At 42.2% G+C, this 26,651-nt stretch overlaps 1 protein-coding gene across 1 annotated transcript in view; it reads left to right on the forward strand.

The window, feature by feature from the left end:
- The window catches only part of LOC118106041 (anoctamin-9), a 207,854-nt gene that overhangs the window by 91,328 nt on the left and 89,875 nt on the right, over positions 1 to 26,651 (forward strand). The window contains exons 17-20 of the mRNA XM_047339454.1: positions 719 to 773; positions 862 to 959; positions 1,515 to 1,711; positions 26,335 to 26,487. Of these exons, the coding sequence (XP_047195410.1) occupies positions 719 to 773; positions 862 to 959; positions 1,515 to 1,711; positions 26,335 to 26,487 (503 nt within the window). The remainder of the gene's footprint in view (positions 1 to 718; positions 774 to 861; positions 960 to 1,514; positions 1,712 to 26,334; positions 26,488 to 26,651) is intronic.

Genomic DNA, 26,651 nt, shown 5'->3' on the forward strand with positions numbered 1-26,651 from the left:
TTCACCCACCCCTACATCAGCATAGTGGTTAGTAGATAATTATTAAACAATATATATTGATCCCCAAATAATGATCTATACTTTTCTTAAATAAGTCAAATCTTTCTTCATAAAGGTGCACATTCATTCATTGATGCAGCCCGTCCTGACTACGCTCGCAGTTTTCCTTCCTGTCTCTCGCACTGACACGCAGACACACACCGACACATGCACTTACACACCCAAAAGTGTCAAACACATCTGTTAACTCAGCGGGTTAAAAACAACATCATTTTTAAACTTAGGCAATGTATTGAGAGCCGGAGGAGGTGCACTGCCGATTCTGTCGGCAGTGCGAATGATGAGTAAATTACTGACAGAGCCTGTAAGAAACGGAAAAAAACATCCAGCCATTACAGATGGACGATGGCATCATCCATCAGTCCAACCATAATGATAACAGCAAAGCAGAGACTGGACCAGGAGCTGGGGGTTGTTCAGGGTAGAGTCCACAGATCTAGATAAGTGTTTTATCTAAAGATGAATTCCGGTTAGCAGGAGTGAGACGGAGGCAGGAGGCAGGCATGACCTATCTATAGCTGAGTCGACGATCTTGTAGCGTGGTGGCGTTAAAGCCCAGTATTTGCAGCAGCATAACCTGTACTGTAAGCATTGCTCAGTCTTAGGTTTAGAGATTTAAAATTTTGATCGTTAATGTGTAAATGATGTTCTCTCACAGAATAAATGGCCATCCAGGAAATTATGTACGTATTGCTCGCTGGAGACTGGAGGAGGTAAGGAGATTTATGTGTTATTCAGATGTGTATACAGCTTCTCTACATCATAATACTAATTCTCAGATGTGTTTTGTGTGTCATGTAGTGCCATCCTAGTGGTTGTTTGACAGACCTTTTCATCCAGATGGCTGTGATCATGCTGCTCAAACAGATTCTGAACAACATCTTTGAGTTCACAGTGCCGTGAGTGTGCAGTGTTTTCATTTAAATTGTATCTATTTAAGGCAGCCGCTGTTGATGAGTTATTGTCCAGACTAGAGACTGTAAACAAAGTCTGAAATGTTCTGGATATCGGTACTGCCATCTTGTGCTGGTGATGTTATTTGAGCTTGAGCAATCGCAAGCCAGACTCAATTGTCAATTATAATGTTTCTACCCGTTTTTTAGCTTAAAATATCAATTTAAGACCAAACTTACTGGAAAAACGAACACTTGATTATAGATTAGCTTTTAAAACTACCTAAAATTAAAGAAACCATCTTTGGAAAAAGTTTATTTTACTTGTACTTTGACTTTTCAGGTTGGCCCATGTTTCATCTGTTAGTATGCAGGAGGTGGGGTTTATTAATTATACTGCAGCCAGCCACCTGGGGTCGACCGAGATTTTTTGGCTTCACTTTTGACTAGCTGTCATTTTGTCCATCTTTATATAAAATTGATTATCCTGAGCCGAGTAGTGTTGCATCACATTGATCTAATTTTGTAGACATGTCATACCACCATTTATGTGTCTTCCAGCTGGCTGAAGAGCTGTCTGAGCAGAAACACAGCAAAGAAGCTGGAGAGGAAATGTGGTCAGTGTTACAGGAAAGCTTGCCATGATGTACAGGGATCTGTTGAACCGTGTGACATCTGCAAACTTCGGGACTGGCTGCGTAATTATCATCTGGCCAACACAGACGCCTTTGGCTTGTTCAATGAGTTCCTAGAAATGGGTAGGTCCATGGTCTCTGACAATTTAACATGATAATCCAGCATCACTAACAGCGTCCTGACAGCACCAAACATGTCAGCATTATAGTTATTGTTATCAATACTATACCACAAAGATTAGTGTTTCTCAATTTGGAGCTCTTTCCTTTCCTAACCTAGTTTTCCTGTCCTTTTTTTCTGTGTTTTTCTGTTTATTCTCCATACACAATGGAAACCGTGTACACCATGTTTGCTGTGGCTTTTCTTCTGTTCACCCTGTTTTGCTGTATCACATCAGTGGTGTCTTGGACAGTGCGAGAAGGAAACACTGCATACCTGTCCTCATGACCAACATAGGGAATGTAAGATCTCTCCCCAATAAGATTGACGAGTTAGCGCTGTTGATCCAAGAGAGGGATAACAAGCAGTGTGGCATCATGCTGTTTCAAGAGACAGTGTTAAATGTGCTGGATAGATTCTAGCTGATATGGGCAGACAAGACAGCGGAGAAGTGTGTGTGTTGATGATACATTGTGTACATCACTGTTAAATGAAAACACTGTTGTAAGAACATTGGATCGTTAGCAGTTAGCCTGTCTACTGCAGGAATTTTCACGTTATCCCGATAGCAGTGCATGTTCCTCCGTCTGCTTAAGCTGATGCAGCCTGTGCTGTTTTACACTCCTCTTCAGGCTCTCCTTGTCTCTGGTGATTTCAATCATGCTAGCAGGGGCTGGCTCAAACTGGCTCCAAGAAATCTCTGGCTCCATAGACTGCCATTCAAAAAACGCCAATTTCTCTGTCTCATTCGCTAGATACTCTCCTTATTATCAGAGATCTTGTGGTCCAACTGAAAATAATATCATAATTAAATAGATATTAGAGCTCAAAAAGCTGTCTGTCTGATTGATACACAGATTCTCGGATGATTTTCAGGCAGCAGCTTAGAGAGAGAATCACCGGAGGTTTAGCTTTATTTACATCGTGTTCACTCATTCTCTGACATTTAATCTTATTCTGTAGGTAGTAGTTGCTGCAGAAGGTTTTTAAACCAACACTTTTATTGTTAGTTTGTTTTTATTAGGGCCCAAGCACTCACAGGGCGAGGACCATATTTCTTTAGCTTCGCTTATTAGTTTTTAGTTCACCGGGATTAAGGCCTTTTCTTCAGTAACAACAGACCCAGAGGAGCTGATGTCTCCAGTTTGTTCGGTGAGTAAATTATTGTTTTATTAACATCTTCACGTGTCCTCTGTGCTCCACAAAAGTGACTGTGTGTTTCTGTGTTCTGACCAGAGAAGATGAAACTATTAGCATGTAAATTACCGTCCCAGTGTATGTGAATTGCAATGATAACCAACCAAGCTAGCTAGTTAGCCGATAGCTTTGCTATGCTGGGCCTCCCAGTTCCCTCAGGGCTTCTATCCTGTGCTAACCAGGTGTTAAAGTTAAGCTCGATAAAAAGATAAATTTAACCAACGATTAATATTGATGATGTTTGTTTTGTTTCTGCCACATCTGACTCAGTTTAAATTATGTAAGCTGCATTAATGTGACTTTTTAAAAGTCCATGAGGATAACGTGATAGTTCATAAAGTTTAGATAACTTATGTGGTTAAACTGTAGCATAAAGTTCTGTGTTCTGTTGTGATTACCTGCTGTATGTCTAAATTGAATCAGTTAAAAAGTCGTGTGTGAGTCTTTTTATTTATGTAGTGAAGCTGTCAGATTATACAGACTGTGTTGGAAAACCAGACAGTCAGTTCACTACCCAGTAAGTTTAATGATTTCTCCTGGGTTGTGGATGTTGGATTTCTTGGTGCCAGTGTCTTTATTTCTACTTAAATCTGATTAATTCTTGTATTCTGATGTGCTGATGTCTGATTGTTAACAACTAATTCATTAATTATTCATAATTATTTTTCTATTTCTCTGTGCTGACATGATTTTGTATATTTTTTTATGTGAATCTACCAGAGGCTGAAGAACTGAAGCTTTAGATGATGATGACGTGAAACAACTGGACGTCATCCAACGATCAAAATGACTGGTGTCAAAAGAAGGGAAGACCTCATGTGTGGAGCAGCATATTTGGTGCCATTCTTCAGGATGTGGAAGAGAGCCTGGATAACATCTTTAATTCTTTAATGAGATGTGATGATGATGTCAATAAACCAGTTTCCTCTGAGACAGACCAACAGAACTTTGTCTTTAATTTTCTATATTCTCAGGTTCAGTTTCTTACCTTTTACTTCATTTCTGCTGTTTTTAGAGGTGGTAGTAACATTATTTAAGCATAATTAGAAAATTATTATACTATTAAACTAGTATCAGTAAATGGATCAACTTCAGCAGTTAAAACCTTCACAGGTAAGTGTTTACCAATGTGACATGAAGACTCTTAAATTGTAAACAGCTGGAACTGTCCAACCGACGTTCACCTGCCTCAGTGCGCATGCGCAACGGTGTATGCAGCCTGTAACAGTTGCTCCTGCTCTTTTTGTTATATTTTCCTACTTTTTGTCTTTTTCCTTTGACATATTTGATTTGTCTTTTTTAAGTAACATATTTAAGTTGCGTCCTCTCTAAACATGTTTGTGAGGAGAGTTTTGGTCTGTTTTTTCATGGTGGAACTACTCGTTTTGTTCTGCCACTTGACTGGACTGCACTGTCCCAACAAGGACTGTCTGCTGTTACCCAAATAACAAGCCATGGGTAACACAAGACATCAAAGCCATCCTTAACGAGAAGAAGAGGACTTTCAGAGGTGGCAACAGGAAGGAGCGGAGGACTATTCAGAGTGACCTAGAAATCAAGATCAAGGATGCAAAAGACAGCTACAGGAGGAAGCTGGAGGGGAAACTCCAGCAGAACAACATGAGGGAGGTCTGGTGTGGAATGAAGATCATCACTGGCTTCAGACCAGCTAGCGGCAAAGGAGCTGAGGGCAGCTTGGACGTGGCCAATGAATTTATTTAATAATCAATTTTTTAACAGATCATCCCCTCCCCTGACTGTCCCTCAAATTGCTGTGAGGGTCCCTCTCCCCTCCTCCTTACACCTCCTCTGGCTCACAAGCTGGCTGTCTTCTTCCTGGTGACTCCAACACCCCTCCTCCCCAGCCTGCATCCTCTAAAGTGTCCTTCATTACATTTCATTTAGCTGACGCTTTTATCCAAAGCGACTTACAATAAGTGCAATCTACCATGATGGTACAAACCCAGAACAACAAGAATCAAGAAGGTACAATTTTCTTCAAGAAAGCCAAACTACAAAGTGCTATATGTAAGTGCCATATAAGTGCTACTAAAGCGCTACTTTTTACTTTATTTTATTTTATTGTTTTTATTCAAGGTATAGTCGGAAAAAATGTGTAGACTTTCTGCTGTCCTTATGTCATTGGTAAGCTCGTTCCACCATTTAGGAACCAGGACAGCAAACAGTCATGATTTTGTTGAGTAGTTAGCTCACAGTGAGGGAGCAACAAGCCGATTGGCAGATGCAGAGCAGAGTGGACGGGCTTCACACCTCACCATGTTAGAAGACAGCTGAGGAAACTCCACTCAGGCAAGGCTGCGGACCCCGATGGTGTCAGCCCCAAGATGCTCAAAGCCTGTGCCCCCAGCTCTGTGGAGTGCTTCACCGTGTCTTTAAAATTAACCTGAGTCTTCAGAGGGTCCCTGTGCTGTGGAAGACGTCCTGTCTTGTTCCTGTGCCGAAGACGCCGCGTCCCAGTGGCTCCAAGGACTACAGACCGGTGGCGCTGATGTCCCACATCATGAAGACCCTGGAGAGACTCATCCTGGAGCAGCTCTGGCCCATGGTCAGGCCACACTTGGATCCCCTCCAGTTCGCCTACCAGCCCCGGCTAGGAGTTGAGGACGCCATCATCTACCTGCTGAATCGAGACTACGTGCACCTGGACAAGCCGGCTAGCACTGTGAGGGTCATGTTTTTTTACTTCTCCAGTGCTTTCAACACAATCAGGCAAGCTCTACTGGGCGAGAAACTCACAGCGATGCAGGTGAATGCCCCCGTCGTGTCCTGGATTGTGAACTAACAGACCACAGTATGTGCGCTTGCAGCACTGTGTGTCTGACAGAGTGGTCAGTAACACCGGGGCTCCACAGGGAACGGTCCTCTCTCCCTTCCTCTTCACCCTGCAATAGTTGGATGTATCAGCGTGGACATTGTGGAGAATTACAAATACTGTACCTGGGAGTGTTTTTAGACCATAAGCTGGACAGGGTTAAGAACACTGATGCCCTCTACAAGAAGGGCCAGATCCCCTATTTCCTGAGGAGACTGAGGTCCTTCAACATCTGCCAGACTATGCTGACGATGTTTTATGAGACTGTGGTGGCCAGTGCTCTCCTGTTTGCTGTTGTGTGCTGGGGCAGCAGACTGAGGGTTGCGGACGCCAACACACTCAACCAACTGATCCGCAAGGCCAGTGTTGGATCAAGGTAAACATGATCTTCACTGTAGAAATATTAATCTCTAGTGCTTAATAGTTATTGCGTATCATTTACAGTAGATATGTTAGAATTGAGAAAGCACAATAGTAAAGTAGTATTTCATATAAACCTTACAGCACTTGATGCAGTCGTCTGTTTACTTTAAGAGTAAAGTCCAAAACCTGGAGGAACACAAGCTGCTCTTACATTTAAAATGTTTAACAGTGTGTAGTTTAACCTAAATGATAGTAATGGAGGAAAGATGCAAACAGTCCAGGAGATGTTATTTATCAGGAGACACACAGTTCAAGTAGGAGCTCAGTTTTGACGACTCTTCAAGTTCTACGGATTAAAAAATATTTTACAAAACACTATTTAATGCTAACTTCAGCTACAACTCATTACTTCTCTGAAATATGTGGACATGTGCACATCTGGCTTTTCAGATGACTTACTCATAATGAACTTTACCTCAGATGATGAAGCTGTGTAAGCAGCTAGTTTTTCAGCACAGTCGGGAGCTCTGTGTTGTCAGTAGCCGGTGTAGATAGGCATGTTTACAGTCCTCGAGTTGAGAGGTCAGAGGTCAGACCCAGCTCCTCCTTTTTGTCCAAATATGGCAGCGTCCTGCTCAGCCTGGCTCCAAATCGCCAAAATGACGCTGATCAAATTAGCAGTTCACAAACCAATGGGTGACGTCACGTTAGGTTGCCACTTGGGTTTGACTCTGTCAGCTTGTCTGAGATTGTCTTCATGGAATGTGGCTGCTTCATGTAGACCAGTGCTGTCCAGCTCAATCACAGAGAGGGCCAAAATTTAAAACTGGGACTACGTCGAGGGCCAAACAGGGTCAACATTTATTAAACAGGATAGACAGGATATTGGATAAAGTGCAAAAAGAAAACATATTTAGGTAGGCTACATCCTTCTTTTATGAACATGTGTCAGAGCCAGATGTTTGGCATCTTTTCTTGGCTGCCAGTTCATTAATGTTTGGGGTCCTGTGTGGGTTTTTGTTCATCTTCATCACAGAGAAAAGCGTGTGTGTGAACTTGATGTGACAGGTACTGGGATCTCTGGAACACGGGAAAAATAATTTGATAACACCAAATACTCGGCAGGTGAGGAGGGGCGCTCGCTCCATGTGCGTCTAGCCGGGCATTGCGCACCGTGGCTCGTTCAATGGAGCCCATGCATGCCGCCTGGCTCTCTGTCCTGCGGGGCTTTGTGCACTCTGGCTCGGCTAGTGGAGTCCACGCATGCTGCCTGGCTCTCTGGCCAGAGCGAGGTGGACAGAGAAAGAGGGAATAAAAAATATAAAGCCTGAGAGACACGGTGAACTTGACGGGGCAGGCACTGGTATCTCAGGATAGCTGGAAAAATAATTTCATATCAACAAATGCTCGACGAGTGAGTAGAGTGGAGAGGAGCGCTCGCTCGCTCTGTGTGCGTCTAGCCGGGCATTGCGCACCGTGGCGCAGCGTATTTTACAATTGACCACGGTTACATTCCCAACGGTTAGTATTACAGTGTGAAATTTAAATTATAATTATAACCGAGGTTGATTACCACGGTGTAAAGCTCATTGTAAAAACTGTCCAGCATCAACCACAGTGAGTAACAGCGTCCCACACACAGGCGTGTTTGCACAGCATGCGACTTGAGTTTGTTATGTGCAGATGTGAAGTTTACTTGGTGTTTTTTGATTTGCTTGAGAGTTTACACGTATTTAAACACATTGGGAAAATACAACCTAGTGAGAATGCTATGTATGGGTCTGGCTCCAGCTACTGTGAGGCCATCCCTCCCCCAGAGGCACATTGGGTTAAAGGGGAAATATATATCCTAGTGAAGTTGCAATGTGTAGACCAGGCCTATTCAACTAGCGGTCCCAGGGCCGGATACGGCCCGTTTGAATTTAACTATGGCCCGCAAGACTGCCTGCAAATCAGTATAGCTTGGTAAGAAAAAATAAAAATAAAACTAACGGACATGCCTCTTATATACTTTGAGACATCTAATCCAGAGCCATTGAGTTTCACTGTTGCCTCAACCAAACCTGTATGGTTACGTCTTTATGTTACGCACCTGTGTTGGTTGCCGCAAACCACTCCTCACTTGCGCTCTGGTCTGGCTGCCCACTGAAACACCTGCGCGAGCTGACGCTACCAATAAGCTGCGAAATGTCTCTCTCAAAGCCAAAGCGTCGTAAAGTTGACTGTGAAAACCGCCAATTCCAAAGTGAATGGACTGAAAAGTAGTTATTTACTTTGCCAGCCGTAATGAGCAATAAACCAATGTGTTTATTGTGCAGCGAATCCATTGCTGTGATGAAAGAATACAATGTGAAGAGGCACTACAAGTCGAATCATGGCTCATTTAACAGCAGTTTTTCCCCGAAGGCTCGGATGAACGGAGGAGAAAAGTAAACGGACTGTTAGCATCTTTTCAACGAGGTCAGTGTGCCCTTAGTCGCTTTTGCACGGAACAAGAGAGAGCCATGATAGCATCTCTACGCGTAGCCTGGACACTAACCAGACAGAAGAGGCCCTTTACCGAGTCGGAGACTGTTAAAGACTGCATGCTTGCAGTTATTGATGAAATGATTGTTGACGAAAAGTGAAGGAAGCGTCACTTCATCCATTAAAAAAGTGCCTCTCTCGGACACATCAACTCTCCGCAGAGTGGAGCTACTGGCAACGGATGTCGCAGGGAAGCTTTTGGAAAACCTTCGAAAAGCAGAGTTTATGTCTATCGCTGTGGATGAATCGAATGACTGTACCGACATGGCCCAGCTGTGCATATATGTGAGGTTTTATGATGGAGTGCGCTTTCGGGAGGAACTACTGGGGCTCGTTCCGCTGGAGGGACACACTACAGGTGAAGTGATTTTTCAAAAGATTGTCACGTTTGTTAATGAGCATGAACTGGATTTACAAAAAGTCTGCTTGTTGGTTACGGATGGAGCTCCAGCTATGACCGGTAGAGTGAAAGGGCTGGTGGCCAGGTTGGCAGCCGTAGCCCCGCATATGCAGTTTTTACACTGCATCATTCATCGGGCTGTACTGTGCGCAAAGCTCAGCAGCGATCTGAAAAACACCATGGACACTGTTATGAACATTGTGAATTTCATCTGCTCAACCTCCATCGCCTCTTCCGTATGTGGCTTGCTGACGCATCTGCAGAGCACACTGACTTGCTGGTTCATAGTGATGTCAGGTGGCTCAGCAAAGGAAAGGTTTTGGACCGTTTCTGTGAACTCCGCCAGGAGATTTTGTCTTTCCTTCGCACGTGTAAACACAAACGGGCAGCACACTTCTTGGAGCGCATGTTGGATGAACAGTTTATGGCAGAAGTCCACTTTCTGTGTGACATTTTTGGACACTTGAACACTTTGAATCTGGAAGTTCAGGGGCGAGAAAAGTCTATCGCTGATTTAGTTGAGAGGCTGTGCGCCTTCAAAACAAAGTTAACGATTTTCACGTCAGACCTAATGGCAGAAAGGTTGCTGCACTTGGGGCACACATAACGCCAGTCATGACAAACTTTATGAGAAAACTTCACTGAGAGATTCCAAGGCTTCAGTATTCCTATTGAGGTACTGCAGTTTGCTCGTGACCCATTCTCCATCAAACCTGAGGCAGACTTCTGTGTAAAAGCAAAAGAGGTAATGTCTTGCATTGATGAGAGCATCCTTCAGATGGAAATGGTTGATGTCCAGTCCTCATTTGCTTTAAAGCAGCACTTGCTGTCTGAGGGTGCAGTGAACTTTTGGTGTAACCATGTTAGCCAATACCAGTACCCCGCAATCAGGAAAGTGGCGCTGCTAATACTAACAATGTTTGGATCCACCTAGACGTGTGAGTCTAGCTTTTCTCACATGAATGCAATTAAAACAAGGGCACGTTGCTCCATGACCAATGAAAAGCTACACGAGTGTCTCAGGGTTGCCCTTACTACTTATGAGCCAAACTAAGTTGAAATTGCCAAATCAAGGCAATGTAATTTCTCTCACTGAGTCAAACAGGCTCAAAACAACAGAGGTCTGATAAGTAAGGTAGTTGTGTAGTAGTAAAATACCCTGACTGAGGCATGTGATGCTATCAAACTGAAAATGCACAGACTACAAATCTGTTTTATGGTTCAGCAGGCTCCCTTTTGGTTTGTCTGGAGTTTTAGTTTTTACCTTTAACAAATATGGAAATGAACCTGCTATACGCACCTTATTTTTGGCTTGTTTATGATAATATCATGAGTCGGCCCATTTTTTGTTAATCTGGTGGATGCTGTTTTACCAGATTCATCTGGCTGTTTGTGTTTATGGACCTGCAAAGCACCTTATTTCTGCTTGGAAATGTTGTTGAAAGCTTATTTACTATTATTGTGATGGATACTGTTTCAAGATGTTCAGTTTACATTATGCATTTTGGGATATGGACCTGCTTTAACTACCTAATTTCTGCTTGGAATTGTTTTTGATAGTTTCCTGAACAGGCTCATTTATTGTTAATCTGATATCTGAATACTATTATACTATTTTCAAATTGTTTTCTACATTTGTGGATATGGACATGTCAGAAAAACACTGTCTCATTTTTTGTTTATGTTTTTTATGTAACTTTTGCACTTCTGTATCAAAGCTTGATAGCCTCCTTGTGTTTTGGAATGGAATGACAGTCTGTAACTGATTATATAAAGTGAAAGAAAAGAGATGCGTGTGTGACTGTTTACCTGTGGAAATATACATTACTGTTTTTCATTTTTAGCCATTAATTGATCAATATTCTGTGTGGCCCTCACACCCCCCGTGATTTTCTTATTTGGCCCACTTGCTGCTGAAGTTGAATAGCCCTGGTGTGGACCTTACATCAGTCATCGTGAGGCCGTTCCCCCCAAAGGCAGTCTAGCTGTCGGGGAATATACCTAGTGAACTTTGATTTCCTGCCAGCACATGGGCAACAAAGAAACCGAAATTGAACACTTCAAACCTACCTGATATGCACCAATATCATTAAACTGCAAAGCATATACATATTATTCAATCAAATTTTTGCTTGTATAGCCCATATTCGCAAAACACGATTTGTCTCATATGGCATAACGAGGTGCGACATCCTCTGTCCTTAACCCTCAACAAGAGTGAGGAAAAACTACCAAAAACCCTATTAACAGCGGGAAAAACGTAGAAACCTCAGAGAAAGCCACATGAACACGAGTGTGATAGATGCCACGAACAGGGTGCAGTGAATCATCGGATATGCAACAATGGCATTAGGCAGCGGAGAGTACATATTAAAGCATCAAGGGTGAAGCAACTGATGATCTTTGACATCAATATTCCTTCTTGTGGAGCCTGATGTGGCACGGTAAGCATGGATGATGGAGCACTGCAGTCGTAGCTGTGCCACTTCTTACGGAGTGAGGTGAATAGCAGTCAGGTGTTAGATCTCAGCATGGGTTTTCAACCATTGTTGGTGAGCAGGGGGGCCAACAGATGGGTTAGGGAGCATGCAAGTGTTTCATCATAAAGGAGAAAGAACAGAAAGAAGTATTATTCTTAGCAATGATAATTCAAATTTCTTGACAAGATTTATTAGTCTTTGAGTGCTTGGAAATGTTGTGTACATGTGTTCTTCTAAGGTTTGAGAAGGTAAGGTCAAGTAGATGATTAAATGAGAATGCCCTTGGCAGGATTGCAGGCAAGACTGCTTCCATCATCGTATCAATGATAGCACTCTGCCTTACCTTGATGACTTAGTAATACTGAGATAGAAAACCAAACTAAACGTTTCATAAGAGGCTTTTATAGATTATATCTATTGTAGTAGCATTGATGCTTGAAAAAATAATTTGTTCCTTGATCTATCTACTGCTCTGTAGGAATCAGATGACGACAATGAGAAAAAGACCATTGGGTTTGGTTGGCCAGAGATTAATGTAGAATCCCCCAAGACCAATAGAAGAGGCTGGATCAAAAGAACTGTGGGAACATGAACACTCACTCTTATAGTTAGAATGGCCACCACAAACAAATCTGCTCTATCTGACTATCGAGACTTATACTTAGATATTCCAAATTGTGGAAGGGCATGGACTCTCTAAGAGAGGTACACAACTATGAAGATGCTGCTGGAAAGGGGGACGAGACAAGGTCAATAACTAGGAAGTCATCCAAACAGTTGAAGAGAAACAAGCTTAACACATCTGAGAGGCTGATGAAGAAGAAAGGGGTACTTTGGCAACCATATTTGAACAATATTTATACCAAAATAGCATTGTGACATAACTTGAAAGGCATCTGTAATGTGCCTTTACCAACAACTCACAGCAATGCTAGTGTAGGCATATAACAAAGAAAAGCTTTGAGATATTTAATTATTTATGTATATACAATTTTATTTTATTGTTATTATTATTTAAATATTACATTATATGAAAAAAATTATATTAAAAAAATCATACCTGCCACTTTAAGGATGATATAGAGGAGAGAACACTGGATTTAGAGAGATGAGGTTTCAAGGTGGAAAGTTCTTACAGTGCAGTTCTTGGATGGAGAGGGGCAGGTCGGGAGAAAAGAACCACAGATGGAACAGGTTAGGGTGTTATGCCCGGTAAATTGCCGTCTGATTAGGGGCAGTTACATTATGGCCCGATCTAGTCTACATTATAGATATATATGTACATTTTCTGAATATTAATGGCTGCAGGGCTAGACAACATGACCGAAAGAAAGGAAAAGATAGATCAATTAGTATCTTTAATATTATTATAATCATCATTAATTGGCTCTAACGACAGGGTATATATGTATTTTATTTATTATCTAAATAATAGAGCCTTAAACTAAATGTCTATTGTTTATATTCTTTTAAAAGTGTCCATGGCTCTCGTAAATCATTGTCTCTGTAATGCTCACACAGGGCTGAGGCTGCACGTTCCATGATTATTAGCACTATTAAGGCAGTTCTGAAGGCAAAAGGGGGTCCAACCCGGTACTAGCAAGGTGTACCTAATAAAGTGGCCGGCGAGTGTATAAATATATATATACGGATTACCTAGAATTTGATTCCTTTGGGAATCAGGAATTGTTGCTGAAGGAGGCAGGAGCCTCCAACCTATGGCTGGAGCTGGGAATACGGCTCACATGATCCTGTGGGAGTGACATCACCAAGACGTTTTGAGTCAAGAAGTAGTCGAAGACTTCCTCTTGGTAGAGGCCTGATGAATGAATATTGCGGGCACACAGCTCTTCCAGGATAGAGAGGTTGTTTGTGGGATCTATGGTGCAGACGCTGGACATCTGATTCACACTCTGAGTGAATCTCGAGGTACTGAGCCCAAGTTTCGGGAATAAAAAGCGGACTTCTTCCCCTAAGGAACTGGACTTATTCGGATTGAAAGAAGAGCGACCCATTGAGGTACAATGATCACATTGTCAAAAGCTGAAACGCTGAAGCAACTGGCAGCAATACTGACGCAGCAGAGGGGTGAGCAAAGGGAGTGATGGGAAATTTTCTCTGCTGAAATAGATCACCTAATAAGGTGGGTGTGTATTATAGATAATTGTGGAGAGTGAGGTATGTCACATGTAGTGGAACGCCAGGCCTCTAGGAGGCACATCACTTCTTGAATGCATCTAACCAGGGAAGAAGAACGAATAAAAACGTAAGCTTTACGCTCCAGACTTGCTGGTGTCATTGTCCTGTTATTAAAAACCGATGTTCAAGACATTACATTATACATTGTGTCAGAAGGTTGGCGAGACGAATCCCGACGAAGAAAAAGAGGACCAGCCGTGACTGATGCTACAACGCTGCTAAGCTAAGTGAGCCTGCTAGCTCGTTGACTCGTCTTTGAGAAAGAGGAGAAATAAAGAGAACGTGGACCAGATATTTGCGATACCACCCCCGGGAGACTTCAACTTTGATGAGCCAAGCAGTTGGAGTCAATGGCAACAACGCTTTGAGTGATTCAGAGTGGCTTCAGGAGTAGCAGAAAACCGTGAGGAGTACCAGATCCACTCGCTGCTGTATATCACGGGAGAGAAAAGTGACGACGTGTTGAATATGTCTGACGATCAGAGGAAGAAGTATGAAGATGTGTGTCAAGCCTTGGGTGAGCACTTTATTGGACAAGAAAATGTAATATATGAGAGAGCCAAGTTTAAATGCAGATATCAACAGCCAGGTGAATCAGCAGAAAACTTTATCACTGATGTTTACAAGCTCGCGGAGCATTGTCAATATGGCGTCCTGCTGAAAGAAATGATCAGAGATCAGATCGTAGTGGGAATCAGAAACACAAACCTCTCCGAAAAATTATAGTTAGATCCAAATCTCACCTTGGCAAAAACAATAACACAAGTCAGACAAAATGAGGAAGTCCAGAAACAGCAACCAGTGATTAGACGAGAAAATGCTGAAACCAAATAAGCAAATGTGGATGCAATAGCTGCACAAAAACAGGGAAAGCTGCAAAAGATGTGGAAAAATCCCTTAGCATGCATGGAAGCAGTGCCCAGCTAGAGAGGTGGAGTGTAGAAAAAGGCCACTATGCAGCAGTGTGTAGGACAGTATAGGGAGTGAAAGCAATTGAAGAAAATTGCGAAAAAGCAGAATGTGCATTCATGGGACCCATTCAAATTCAGAAGCAAGACAGTATCTGGAAACAGGATATACAGTTGAACGGAGAATGGATTAACTTTAAATTAGATACAGGACTGGTAGTCACAGCCATACCAGAATCCATGTATTCAAAAGCCAGAGATGGTAATCTCCACAATGCACAGCGAATAATAAGTGGTCCCAACAACCATCCACTGACTGTACTGTGCACGTTCAAAGCAAGTCTGGAAAAGGAAAGAAGAGCAGGAAGTATATTTAGTGAAGGATTTGGTGATGCCACTTTTAGGTGTTGCAGCAATCCATGCTATGGGAAAAAAGTTCAATACAATGTTCTCAACAGTGTTCACAGGCTTTGGGAAGCTGCAAGGTAGCTATAAGATAGAGTTAGCAGAGGGGGAAAGCCCATATTCACTGTCTGCTCCTGGACGTGTAGCACTACCTCTTCTGGACAAAGTGAAGTCAGAGCTCAAAAGGATGGAAAACATGGGAGTCATCCGACAAATTCAAGAGCCCACCGAGTGGTGTGCAGCAATGGTGGTTGTGCCAAAACTCAATGGAAACATTAGGATCTGCATAGACCTAACAAGACTCAATGAAAGTGTGCGTCGAGAGATACACATACTCCTAGCTGTGGATGACACTCTTGTAAAGCTATATGAAGCAGTAGTGTTCTCCAAACTGGACGCTACATCAGGATTTTGTTCTACAATACACCTACTGGTGCTACTTGGACATGTCTTCAGTGATGAGCCCAAGGTCATAGGGTGTTTCGGGTCTTTAATCATCAGGCACCCTCGCCCGGGCAACCCAGCCGGGGTTATGAGACCCCGACTTGTGTCCAAGTGGCTGCACCATGGATCCCCCCTCCGGATCCATAACCATCGTGAAGCCTTTTCAGCAGCTTCCAGGATGGTCTTCTGCACTGCAGTATTTTTACTCCAAGGAGTTTCAGTGTCTTTATGAGAGTGGCCAGCAAAGCCCTGGCAACCAACTTCGACTTGCTCGCAGGCATTGCTCCGGCATTCTAGGACAAGATCTGTGTATTTTGCCCTTTTTCATAGGCTTCTTCGATTCGGTCTTCCCAGGGGACGGTAAGATCTAAAAGGACGACTTGCTTTGTAGACACTGATGTTAACATCATGTCTGGGCGGAGCGAAGTGGTTGCAATGTTTCCTAGGTTGACTTGGAGCTGCCAGTCCCCTGCCATGGCAAGAAGCCCTCCTGCAGAGCTAGGCTGATGGTGGGCCTTCTCCCTAGCACTGATGAATCTGATGGACTTTTTTGGGGGCGTGCTGGTTCTTGCTGCTTTGGATCGCTGTGCTGATTGTGTCTGCCAAGGACCTTAGGACCTGGTCATGGCACCAGCGGTATCGCCCTTCCCCCAAGGCCTTTGGACAGCAACTGAGAATGTGTTCCAATGTGCCCCTGGCACAGTTGACATACTGGTGGTTTGCCATGGCCCAGCAATGCAGGTTGGCTGGATTAAGGAGAACGTCATATACTGATTGGATAAGAATCTTGATGTGCCATGCTCCTGTTCTCCAGAGCTCAGTCTAGGTGATCAATCAATCAATCAATCAAATTTTATTTGTATAGCCCATATTCACAAATCACAATTTGTCTCATAGGGCTTTAACATGGTGTGACATCCTCTGCCCTTAACCCTCAACAAGAGTAAGGAAAAACTACTTAAAAACCCTTTTAACAGGGAAAAAAGAACGTAGAAACCTCAGAGAGAGCCACATGTGAGGGATCCCTCTCCCAGGACGGACAGAAGTGCAATGGATGTCAAGTGTAAAGGAGAACATCAAGATAAAGGTTTTAGCAGCATTGATTTAGGGTAAACATTTTGAAGTATAACTGAAGGTCAGTGAATTGGTGGATTAATGTCATTAATGGTCAAGTGTCTGAGGAGAAATACTATGTATCGAGCAGTCCTGCTGCAATCATAGTCCATGGTCAGCAGCCAGCAAGATCATGATCCACCATCAAGATCGGATGCCACTATAGTCCACAGTTATTGTCCACTGCCGCCATTAGGATCCATCATCAGCTGCCACCTCGGTCGTGGTCCACTACCAGTATCTGATGCCAACACGATAAAGGATCTGCCTTTGTTATCACGATCAGCCAGCACGATGCAGAATCCGCCATACTGGATCCACCATTACGACCTCTGATACGTGATCCACAGATCCTAATCCATGATGTGGCCACAGCCGCGGCCCTGGGTCTGCGGACAATAAGGCAAAGGGACTCCGGGGAAGAAGTCAAGTCAGTAACATGTATTGATGGGATATGAATTACTTTGATGTGATAAAGATTGAGAAGAGGAAGGAGAAGCTGGAAAGAGAAGCTCCGTGTGTCATGTGTCCCCCGACCTTCTAAACCTATAGCAGCCTAACTAAGAGCAGGTCTAGGACAAGCCTGGACCAGCTCTAACTATAAGCTTTATCAAAAAGGAAGGTTTTAAGCCTACTCTTAAACGTACAGATGGTGTCTGCCTCCCGAACTGAAAGTGGGAGATGATTCCACAGGAGAGGAGCTTGATAGCTGAAAGCTCTGGCTCCTACTCTACTTTTAGAGACTTTAGGGACGACAAGTAAGCCTGAATTCTGGGAGCGCAGTGCTCTAGTGGGTTGATAAGGTACTAACAGCTCTTTAAGATATAATGGTGCCATATTGTTAAGGGCCTTGAAGGTGAGGAGGAGAATTTTAAATTCTATTCTAGATTTAACCGGAAGCCAGTGTAGCGAAGCTAATACAGGAGAAATGTGCTCTCTTTTCTTGGTTCTTGTCAGGACACGTGCTGCAGCATTTTGGACAAGCTGCAGAGTCTTTAACGACTTACTGCTGGAGCCTGATAATAAGGAATTACAATAATCCAGTCTGGATGTAACAAAGGCGTGGATTAGTTTTTCTGCATCCTTTTGAGAAAGGACATGTCTGATTTTGGAGATATTACGCAAGTGAAAAAAGGCTGTCCTAGAAATTTGTTTTAAGTGAGAATTAAAGGATAAATCAGGATCGAAGATCACTCCCAAGTTCCTGACTGTTTCATTGGAAGCAAGGGCAATGTCGTCTAGCGCAGCTATATCATTAGATAATGTATCTCTAAGGTGTTTAGGGCCAAGTATTAGAACCTCTGTTTTATCTGAGTTTAATAAGAGAAAATTGCGGGTCATCCAGGTTTTTATGTCCTTGAGACATGCTTGGAGTTTAGTTATTTGATTACTTTGTTCAGGTTTTATTGACAAGTATAACTGGGTGTCATCCGCATAGCAGTGGAAGTGCTATGTTCTTCCTGCTCCCATCTAGTCCAGGTGCCTTGCTTGTACATGCCAACCATCTTGCTTCAGCGTTCTTTCTTCACCTTTGGGAAATCTGCCCAGTTCCTGGCTCGAGATACCCTGAATTCCTCCGCAAGGCAGCTGAAGGGAAGCTGCAGCTTGGTGGAGTTCCCATACAGGGCACTGCTGCTTAGGGCCCGAGGGAGCCTCAACCACCTCCGGAGAAACTGGCTACTGGTCTTCTCCAGTGCCTCCACTGTTGTTATCAGCACTTCGTAGACTAGACTCTGTGTTGGTACACCCAGGTTTTGAACTTTCCTTCAGGGAACCGTCAAAGATCTTGCCCAGGCTCTTGACTGGTTTGTCTGTCACCGTCAGAATCTGGGTCCCTCCCAGGGTGAAGTGGAACTTGTCGGCCACTCTTCCCTTCTACAGGACCAGAGACCTGGACATGACTGGTTTGAAACTCATCCTTGCCTATGAGATGAGTTGTTAGTCCTTGAAGGAGCCATCTGCACCCAGGAGCAGATGTTTCCATCACCGTCCATGAACGCTCTTATGGGGGCCTCTACATTCCACCTCCGCTGACTTGACAATCATGTTCATAGCCAGGGAGAAGAGTGACACTGAGATTGTGCAGCCAGTGATTATGCCCTTCTCCAGCCGATGCCAGGCAGATGTTGTTGATCCTCAGGACTCTCAACCTGAAGTTGTTATAATAGTCCAGGATGAGGTTCTGGATCATGTCTGGAACATGGTGTGAATGAAGTGAAGTTTCTGGGACATAAAATTAGTGCTCAAGGGATTGAGGCCGACCCAGACAAAACTAAAACCTTTTAAACATGTCAGAACCTCACAATGTGGAAGCTTTATGGTGATGGTAAACTACTTCGGCAAGTTTTCCCCTCACCTGCCCAATCTCACAAAGCCTTTGAGAGTCCTGTTAAATAATGACAGCACGTGGACATGGGACATGGAGCAAAAGAGGGCCTTTGAGGAAGTAAAGACGGAGCTCAGCTCCCCAACTGTCTTGGTGCAGTATAGCTCGAAAAGAGAACCTCTTGTGTCCGCAGATGCATCATTATATGGCCTTGGAGGAGTGCTAATGCAGCAACATCTAGATGGAGAATACAGACCAGAGGTGTACATATCCAGAAGCCTGACACCCACTCAAGAAAGAGGCCCTTGCCGTAACCTAGGCATGCGAGCGACTGAGCGCCTATCTCCTGGGGTTGGACTTCACTGTGCGTACAGACCAGAAGCCTATGATCTCCTTGTTAGGCTCCCGACCACTCAATGACTTACCTCCAAGAATACAAGAATACTCATAAGGCTGAGGATGATGAGATTCAGGTACAAAATCACTCACATTCCAGGGAAACAGCTGGTGGCAGCTGATCAATCAATCAAATTTTATTTGTATAGCCCATATTCACAAATCACAATTTGTCTCATAGGGCTTTAACAAGGTGTGACATCATCTGCCCTTAACCCTCAACAAGAGTAAGGAAAACTACAAAAAAAACTTTTAACAGGGAAAAAAGAACAGAATAGATGCCACATGTAATAGAACAGAATAGATGCCACATGTAATGGAGAACATAAGAAAAAAACAGGGTTTACAGCACTGAATAGAAGAAACAGTTTGTAGCATAATGGAGGTTAATGAATTGATGGATTATTGTCAGTAATGGTAGAGTATCTGAGTAGACATATTGTATATCAAGCAGTCTTGTTATAATCATAGCAAACGATCAGCAGCCTCCACAATCAGGATCAACCATCACGATCGGATGCCACCATAGTCCACCATAATGATCCACTGCCGCCATTAGTATCCACCATCAGCTGCCACCTCGACCATGGTCCACCACCATTATCAGAGGCCTACACGATACAGGATCTGCCATTACGATCACGATCTCTGATATGCGATCCACCATCATAATCCACGATGTGGTTGCAGTCGGGGCCCTCGATCTGCGAACGATAAGGCATAGGGACTCCGGTGAAGAAGTAAAGTCAGTAACATGTATTGATGAGACATTCATTTCTTTGATGTGATAAGGAGGGAGAATAGGAAGGAGAAGCTGGGAAGAGAAGCTCCGAGTGTCATGTGTCCCCCGACCTTCTAGACCTATAGCATCATAACTAAGAGCAGGTCTAAGACAAGCCTGGACCATCTCTAACTATAAGCTTTATCATTAAAGAAGGTTTTAAGCCTACTCTTAAACGAAGAGAGGCTGTCTGCCTCCCGAACTGAAAGTGGGAGATGATTCCTCAGGAGAGGAGCTTGATAGCTGAAAGCTCTGGCTCCTGCTCTGCTTTTAGAGACTTTAGGGACGACAAGTAAGCCTGAATTCTGGGAGCACAGTGATTTTGTAGGTTGATATGGTACTATGAGCTCTTTAAGGTATGATGGTGCCATATTATTAAGGGCCTTGTAGGTGAGTGACTCTGCTAGTAAGGAATTACAATAATCAAGTCTGGATGTAACAAAGGCGTGGACTAGTTTTTCTGCATCTTTTTGAGACAGGACATGATCTTTGAGATGTTACATAAGTGAAAGATGGCGGTCCTAGAAATTAGTTTTAAGTGAGAATCAAAGGAAAAATCGGGATTAAAGATGACTCCCAATTTCCTGACTGTTTCATTGGAAGCAAGGGGAATGTCATCTAGCGCAGCTATATCATTAGATGATGTTTCTCAAAGGTGTTTAGGGCCAAGTATTCAAAAATCTGTTTTATCCAAGTTTAATAAGAGAAAATTGCCTGTCTGCCTTACAGGATGTTGTCTAGAATGGTGTAAAAAGCCCCCTTAGATCCTCTTGTGAGTCCAGAGTGGGAGCATATGCACTCACAATCTGGCCATCTGGTTGCTGTCCAGCTTTAGCTGAACTGTCATTCACTTCCTCTGGAGTTTGTCTTTCACATATAAGACGGTGGTGCTCAGAGACACCTCAGGTCCAGGATGAATGGGTTAATACAAAAATTTACAGCAATAACAGGAGTAGGGATGTCACGATATAAAATTTCCGTGCCACGATTATTGTCAGGAGAAATATCACGGTTTCACGTTTTTCACGATTATCAATACTATTGAAGGAAAAAGACACGCGACAATCAATATATAGCTAATAATATTGCTAATGAACTAAAATATTTATTATTATCATCAACTATATCCAGTTAGTTTTTAGTGTCACGTTTGGGTATTTAAAAATAATTAATGCAAGCCATTTTATTTAGTTGCCTTATTGTTGAAGGTTGGTCAGTGAATTTGTGTTTCTGTCATCATAAGCAGTGTATCTGTATGGGACTTTTATTGTGAAGGGTCACCAACGGAAGTTGTTCTGTTTTGGGAAGGAAATGTTAAATAGTTGTGAAAAAAATAGATTTCTTTGTGTCCTTATTATACTATTACCTCTCAGTATGTAAAGTATACATATATATTCGGGCTGTCAAAATTAACGCGTTAACTCGGGATGATTAATTTGTGGAATTAACGCGTTCATTTTTTAAACGCATTAATGCATGTGTGGTATGCCCCAAAATATTTGATTTAATTACTTTAATAGTAATTTTTGCAACTGTAATATACGTGATAGTCACGTGGGTGAATGTTTCATATGCATTATGGAGAGATCAGTAAATGACAGCAGCACTCAGGTGGAACGGTTGGCACGGGAGCAGTTGCACCCCGTACTGTCTCTTTGGGGGAAACTTCCGCCCACATGCCAGATGCAGTCTGGATGATGAACTGAATGCTCCGTGTCTTTATTGCTGCTGCATTCATGCTGTATTTTACAGACATACTTTGTTGCTGTGGTACCAATCCTGGGACCCGTAACACATGCGCAGAAGGACCGCGTCCATGTACCCATACCCGCCCCCTCTCACTCGCTCAGAGCGACACACGCAGTGAGATCAGAACTCGTTCATCCTCTCAACTGCTGTCACACAGATGTCCCAAATTTTTTTTGCCATTCTAGATAGAGTTGCTGAACTGGCTGCAGTGCTGTCATCCATCATGTAAATCTTTCATAAGCGCAAAACATTTTTTTATTTCAATGCTAAAAAAATTCAACAATTCTATGCATGCATATATGTGGTTTATGCAAATTGGGGGGAAAAGTATACCTATGTAGTGAACCAATGGTATGTATTCAGCTATTAAAGGCTATTAGGCTACTGAAGGAGACCTTTGAATGACTGAAGATCGACTTGTGCCTGACAGAGATTTGTTTTGCCCTTGCCCCTATGCACTTCTTGTTCCTACAGATCCTATTTAAAAAGAATAGTAACATAAGACAGGCCTACTGTTTTCAGCTTCTTTAGCCTTGTGAATCTGCCCATTGTTTGTGATACATTTGCTTCGATTTGGTTTAAATAAGACATACAGCAAAGTTATGAAATAAATAAAACAACAATTCGATAAAACTAGAAAAGGTTATTTTTGAATGCTCAATATAGAGAGAAAGGTTTGCGTAATTGTACAGTTTGCCCATCGTTCAATGTCTTATAATTTTAGTTTTTATGTATCTCCCCTATTTTATCTGAACAACACTTTGGTCAATGTCTGTTAAAGTGACTTGATTTACAAAAGCACATTTCGCTTGAATGAAGCCGCCTGACCTTCTGTAAAATAAATAACATTCCCGCTTTCATTGCGTCGTCAACATGGGACAAGCTAAGGAACGTTTACTTAGAATCAGCAGTGTGAAAGTAAGTCGTTTTTCTTTACTCTTGTTGAGAGTTAAGGGCAGAGGATGTCACACCTTGTTAAAGCCCTATGAGACAAATTGTGATTTGTGAATATGGGCTATACAAATAAAATTTGATTGATTGATTGATTGAAATGGAAAACTTCAACGGAAAAGGCATCTGGACCCAGGGTAAAAAGAACGCCAACATTCAGATGGAAACATTGGCAGAGAGGCCCGTCAGTGGCACTAGGGGTGAGTATGTTTTTTGTTTTGTTTTGTTTTGTTTGCTGGTACAATTACTGCCCTGGGACAGGCGCAGGCAAACATGTCACCTCAGTAGTAGAGCGAACGTACTACTATGTAATGTTACTTAATGTCTTGGGATTTCATAGGAAACAAAATATATTGTCTATTGTTTAATACCCCAATATACCTGTGAATTATCGGTATTATGACAAAGACAAAGTTGTGAAAATGGCTCTCCTTTTCTAGCCGATGTATGCTTCGTGAGCGGGGGGATGTTAGATAGCAAAGCTACTCTGATCCAAACACCTTTATTGGAAATGCATGGCGCCGTTGCGCTTGTGTCGCGGCACAAAAAAGTAAACAACACATTTTACTTCTATTAGGTGTGTCCATGCACAGCTGGCAGACAAAAGGAGATCCCATGAGTTGGAGATGTGGAAGCTGAGGGCAGAGTGGCAAAAGGAGAATGATGAGCTGACCGAAGAAAAAGATAACTTGAAAGAGCAGTTGGCATCAGGTAAGTCACAGTGTGTAGTCAAATTATAGTACAGTTGGTTCTTAGTAGAATAGTTAGTTTCTAGTTTATTGTCATATACTGAAATAATGCAAGATCATTCAGGAATGAAATTCTTCATCTCAGAGCCATCTCACTTTACATTACTCAAAGAAAGAGGGTGAGTGAAACGTCTGAAGCATGGAATCATAGCATGGAAGCATGGGTGGGAGGAAGGATTCACTTGATGAAAATAATTTAAAACATTTAATACATTAGAGACATTAAAAAACTCAAGAACTAATCAGTAAGAGGTGGATGTGTGCGTGTGGGTGTGTGTGTGTGTGTGTGTGTGTATATGTTGTGTTGGGAGTGGGGTTAGGGTTGGGGGCTTGTGTGCATGAGTGTGTGTGTATGTGTTGGGCAGGGGGCAGATGATGAGTTTATGAGTTTAGCTTTGCATGCTAGTAGGGTATGCATGCAAACATGTTTTGCTTTGTGCCATGTGCTGTGTGCCTTATGTTTGTAGTACTGTATATCTGTTTTGACAGCTCTTAAGAAGAATACAGGCAGTTCCAACCAGGCAATTCCCTTGTCATCAGATTTGTCTTGTGACAGCTCATTGAAATCTTGTCTTGATTATATGTCTGACTCCTCCTCTAACACATCCTCATAATAGAAGAAGAAGAAGAAGAAGAAGAAGAAGAAGAAGAAGAAGAAGAAGAAGGGGAACGGGAAAAAGTATGGGAAGGAGTCAAAGAAAATGGATCCAAAGACACATCAGAGAGGAGAAAATGCTACTTTAGTCCCTTTGCATTCACTTGTTTTTCCTCCTACCTAACTTTGCTCTAAGCTATAATTGTTCCTCTCCTGGCTGGTCCTACATGATGTGACATTGATGACAATGATTGTTGTTTGTACAAGTATGTAAATGGTTATACCATAACAAATCGTGTTCTGGATAGAGAGGAACTACCTAGTAAACTATATCTACTGTAGTGACCCAGTTGCCAATCAAAAGAAGCAACAACGGTTGCTGATTAATTGTTTAGACGCGTGCAAAAATTATGAAGTGTCCAGTTTACAAAACATAGGTGATTTTTTTGGTTACAATCGGCAGGGTTTCCACGATAAAAAGAGCAGAACCGCTTTCTCTTTGATAAGTCTATTTCCCCCAAAATATAGACAAAACAAATCAAACATTCATTTCACAGCCATTACCAGACGGTCGAAAACTGTTTGCTTCTTACCAGGAACACCTGTGTCAAGTAACCCCCCTGATTATATCAACCTCTTGCCTCATTGACAGCAGCACTACTCCCCTCTGGTGGTGAGAGGTTTAACAAAACAAAACAATAACAAAATGGCTCTTACATCTACATTTAGGTCTCTTAGAGGTTACATTGATTGAAGTGCTTGACTTATAAGCCTACTTTTACTGTAGTGTATGGTTGTGTAAAGAGTATGGGTGCAAGTATAATATAAAAAAGGCAGTGGATAACATTGCAGCCCAATAACCAGAACAGGTGGTGTCCTGGTACAAAAAAATGTGTCTGCTGCTTTCAAGCATGTCGGGGTGGACTGGAACACCGTGGTCGGCAATTCTCCAATCGCAGAGCTGTTCGTTGCTGCACCTGGCTAGTATAAGTCAGATGAAACTCAGTGTGTTGGCCACACAGCGCACCACGGCAGCTCAGGAGAACCGAGAAATAGAGGAAAGAATCACTGCCTATAAGGCGTCTGGAAAGCTGCTGCCCCTAAAAAAATAGAGCTGTCATGCTGGGGTAGGAGAGTAGGCTGACCTAGGATCTAGTAAATTTGCTGCCGTTAAATCATTGTAATTACCAAGTCCTGGCATAGATTAGCACTGAAACGGTTTCAAATGTTTCAAATGTATTGTAAATGTAACTGTTTACTTGTTGAAAGTATATGTTATAAGTATATGTTATAAAGATCTTGATAAAGATTTTTGTAATTAAGATTTTTTCTTTTATATCTTTTTTATAAAGATTGCAGAGATTTATTTCAATTTTACTGTACAGTGGTACAGTTGTGTTTTCTGTGTGAGGCTGTTTTCTGGAGTTTCATTGCAATAAATAATTGTATATTCTATATTACTTTGGCGGATCATGTGTTGAGTGTATGTAATTTTCTGTCTCAAATATTGCATTTTGCAATAAATAGGTTCTGTATCACTTTGTATTGTGTTTGTTTCCTTTTTCACTTGAGAAGAAACGGGGACTTTTTTGAGTCACCAGGTACTGCTGGCCTTTCAATCTCATTTGGTTGACCTTCCATGTAAAGTGCCTTGAGATAATGTATATTATGATTTGATTTAATTAACTCACTAACCATTGGTGCATATGTAACAGTGTAAATAATTCACTTGTGTTTATTGTTAAATTCCTGTTAAACTTGATAGCAGCAGAGCAATATAGAGAACGTCACACATATCCAACTCCATGTATAAATGCTCCATGTATTTTCCCTTTCTAAATGATCTTATTAACTATTTACAACTCCTAAATAACTGATTTGTATTTTATATAATATTTGATTTAGAAAAGGTTAGTAAATCATCTACAAAGTATGACAATTTAATTATTTTATCTTATTTTAGATGAACTTATTAATCAAGAATAAAAATGTACTGTAGTGTTTATGAATTACTTACTCATGTCTACTAATGTAGGAACAGTACTTTATACATTATGAATTCACTAGTTACTAATGCTTCATACTGTGTAGTTATTATAAAGTGCTACCTAGTCATCTTCTTGTGTTATATTCATCTTTTGACTTAAAACCCAAATTTCTCTGCACTACAGCTCTCCAATTCAGTTTCACCACCATATTTGTGGCTGCGTTTCCCCTGGCCCCGCTCCTGGCTCTAATCAACAACATCTTCGAGATCCGACTAGACGCCATCAAGATGGTACGCCTTGAACGCCGGCTGGTTCCCAGGAAGACCAATGACATTGGTGAGCTGGATATCTGTTTATATTGGTGAGAAGGCTATTTGTGGAGCAGACTGATTCAATATTATACATCACTGAATCATTTCAATAATAATATTGGCTGTCAAAAGTCTGTTTACCATTTAAATGGCCTTACAATGTATTTGTCATTCACCTATTTTCCTAAA

Source organism: Hippoglossus stenolepis, chromosome 1, assembly GCF_022539355.2.
Source record: "Hippoglossus stenolepis isolate QCI-W04-F060 chromosome 1, HSTE1.2, whole genome shotgun sequence".
NCBI classification, from domain to species: domain Eukaryota; kingdom Metazoa; phylum Chordata; class Actinopteri; order Pleuronectiformes; family Pleuronectidae; genus Hippoglossus; species Hippoglossus stenolepis.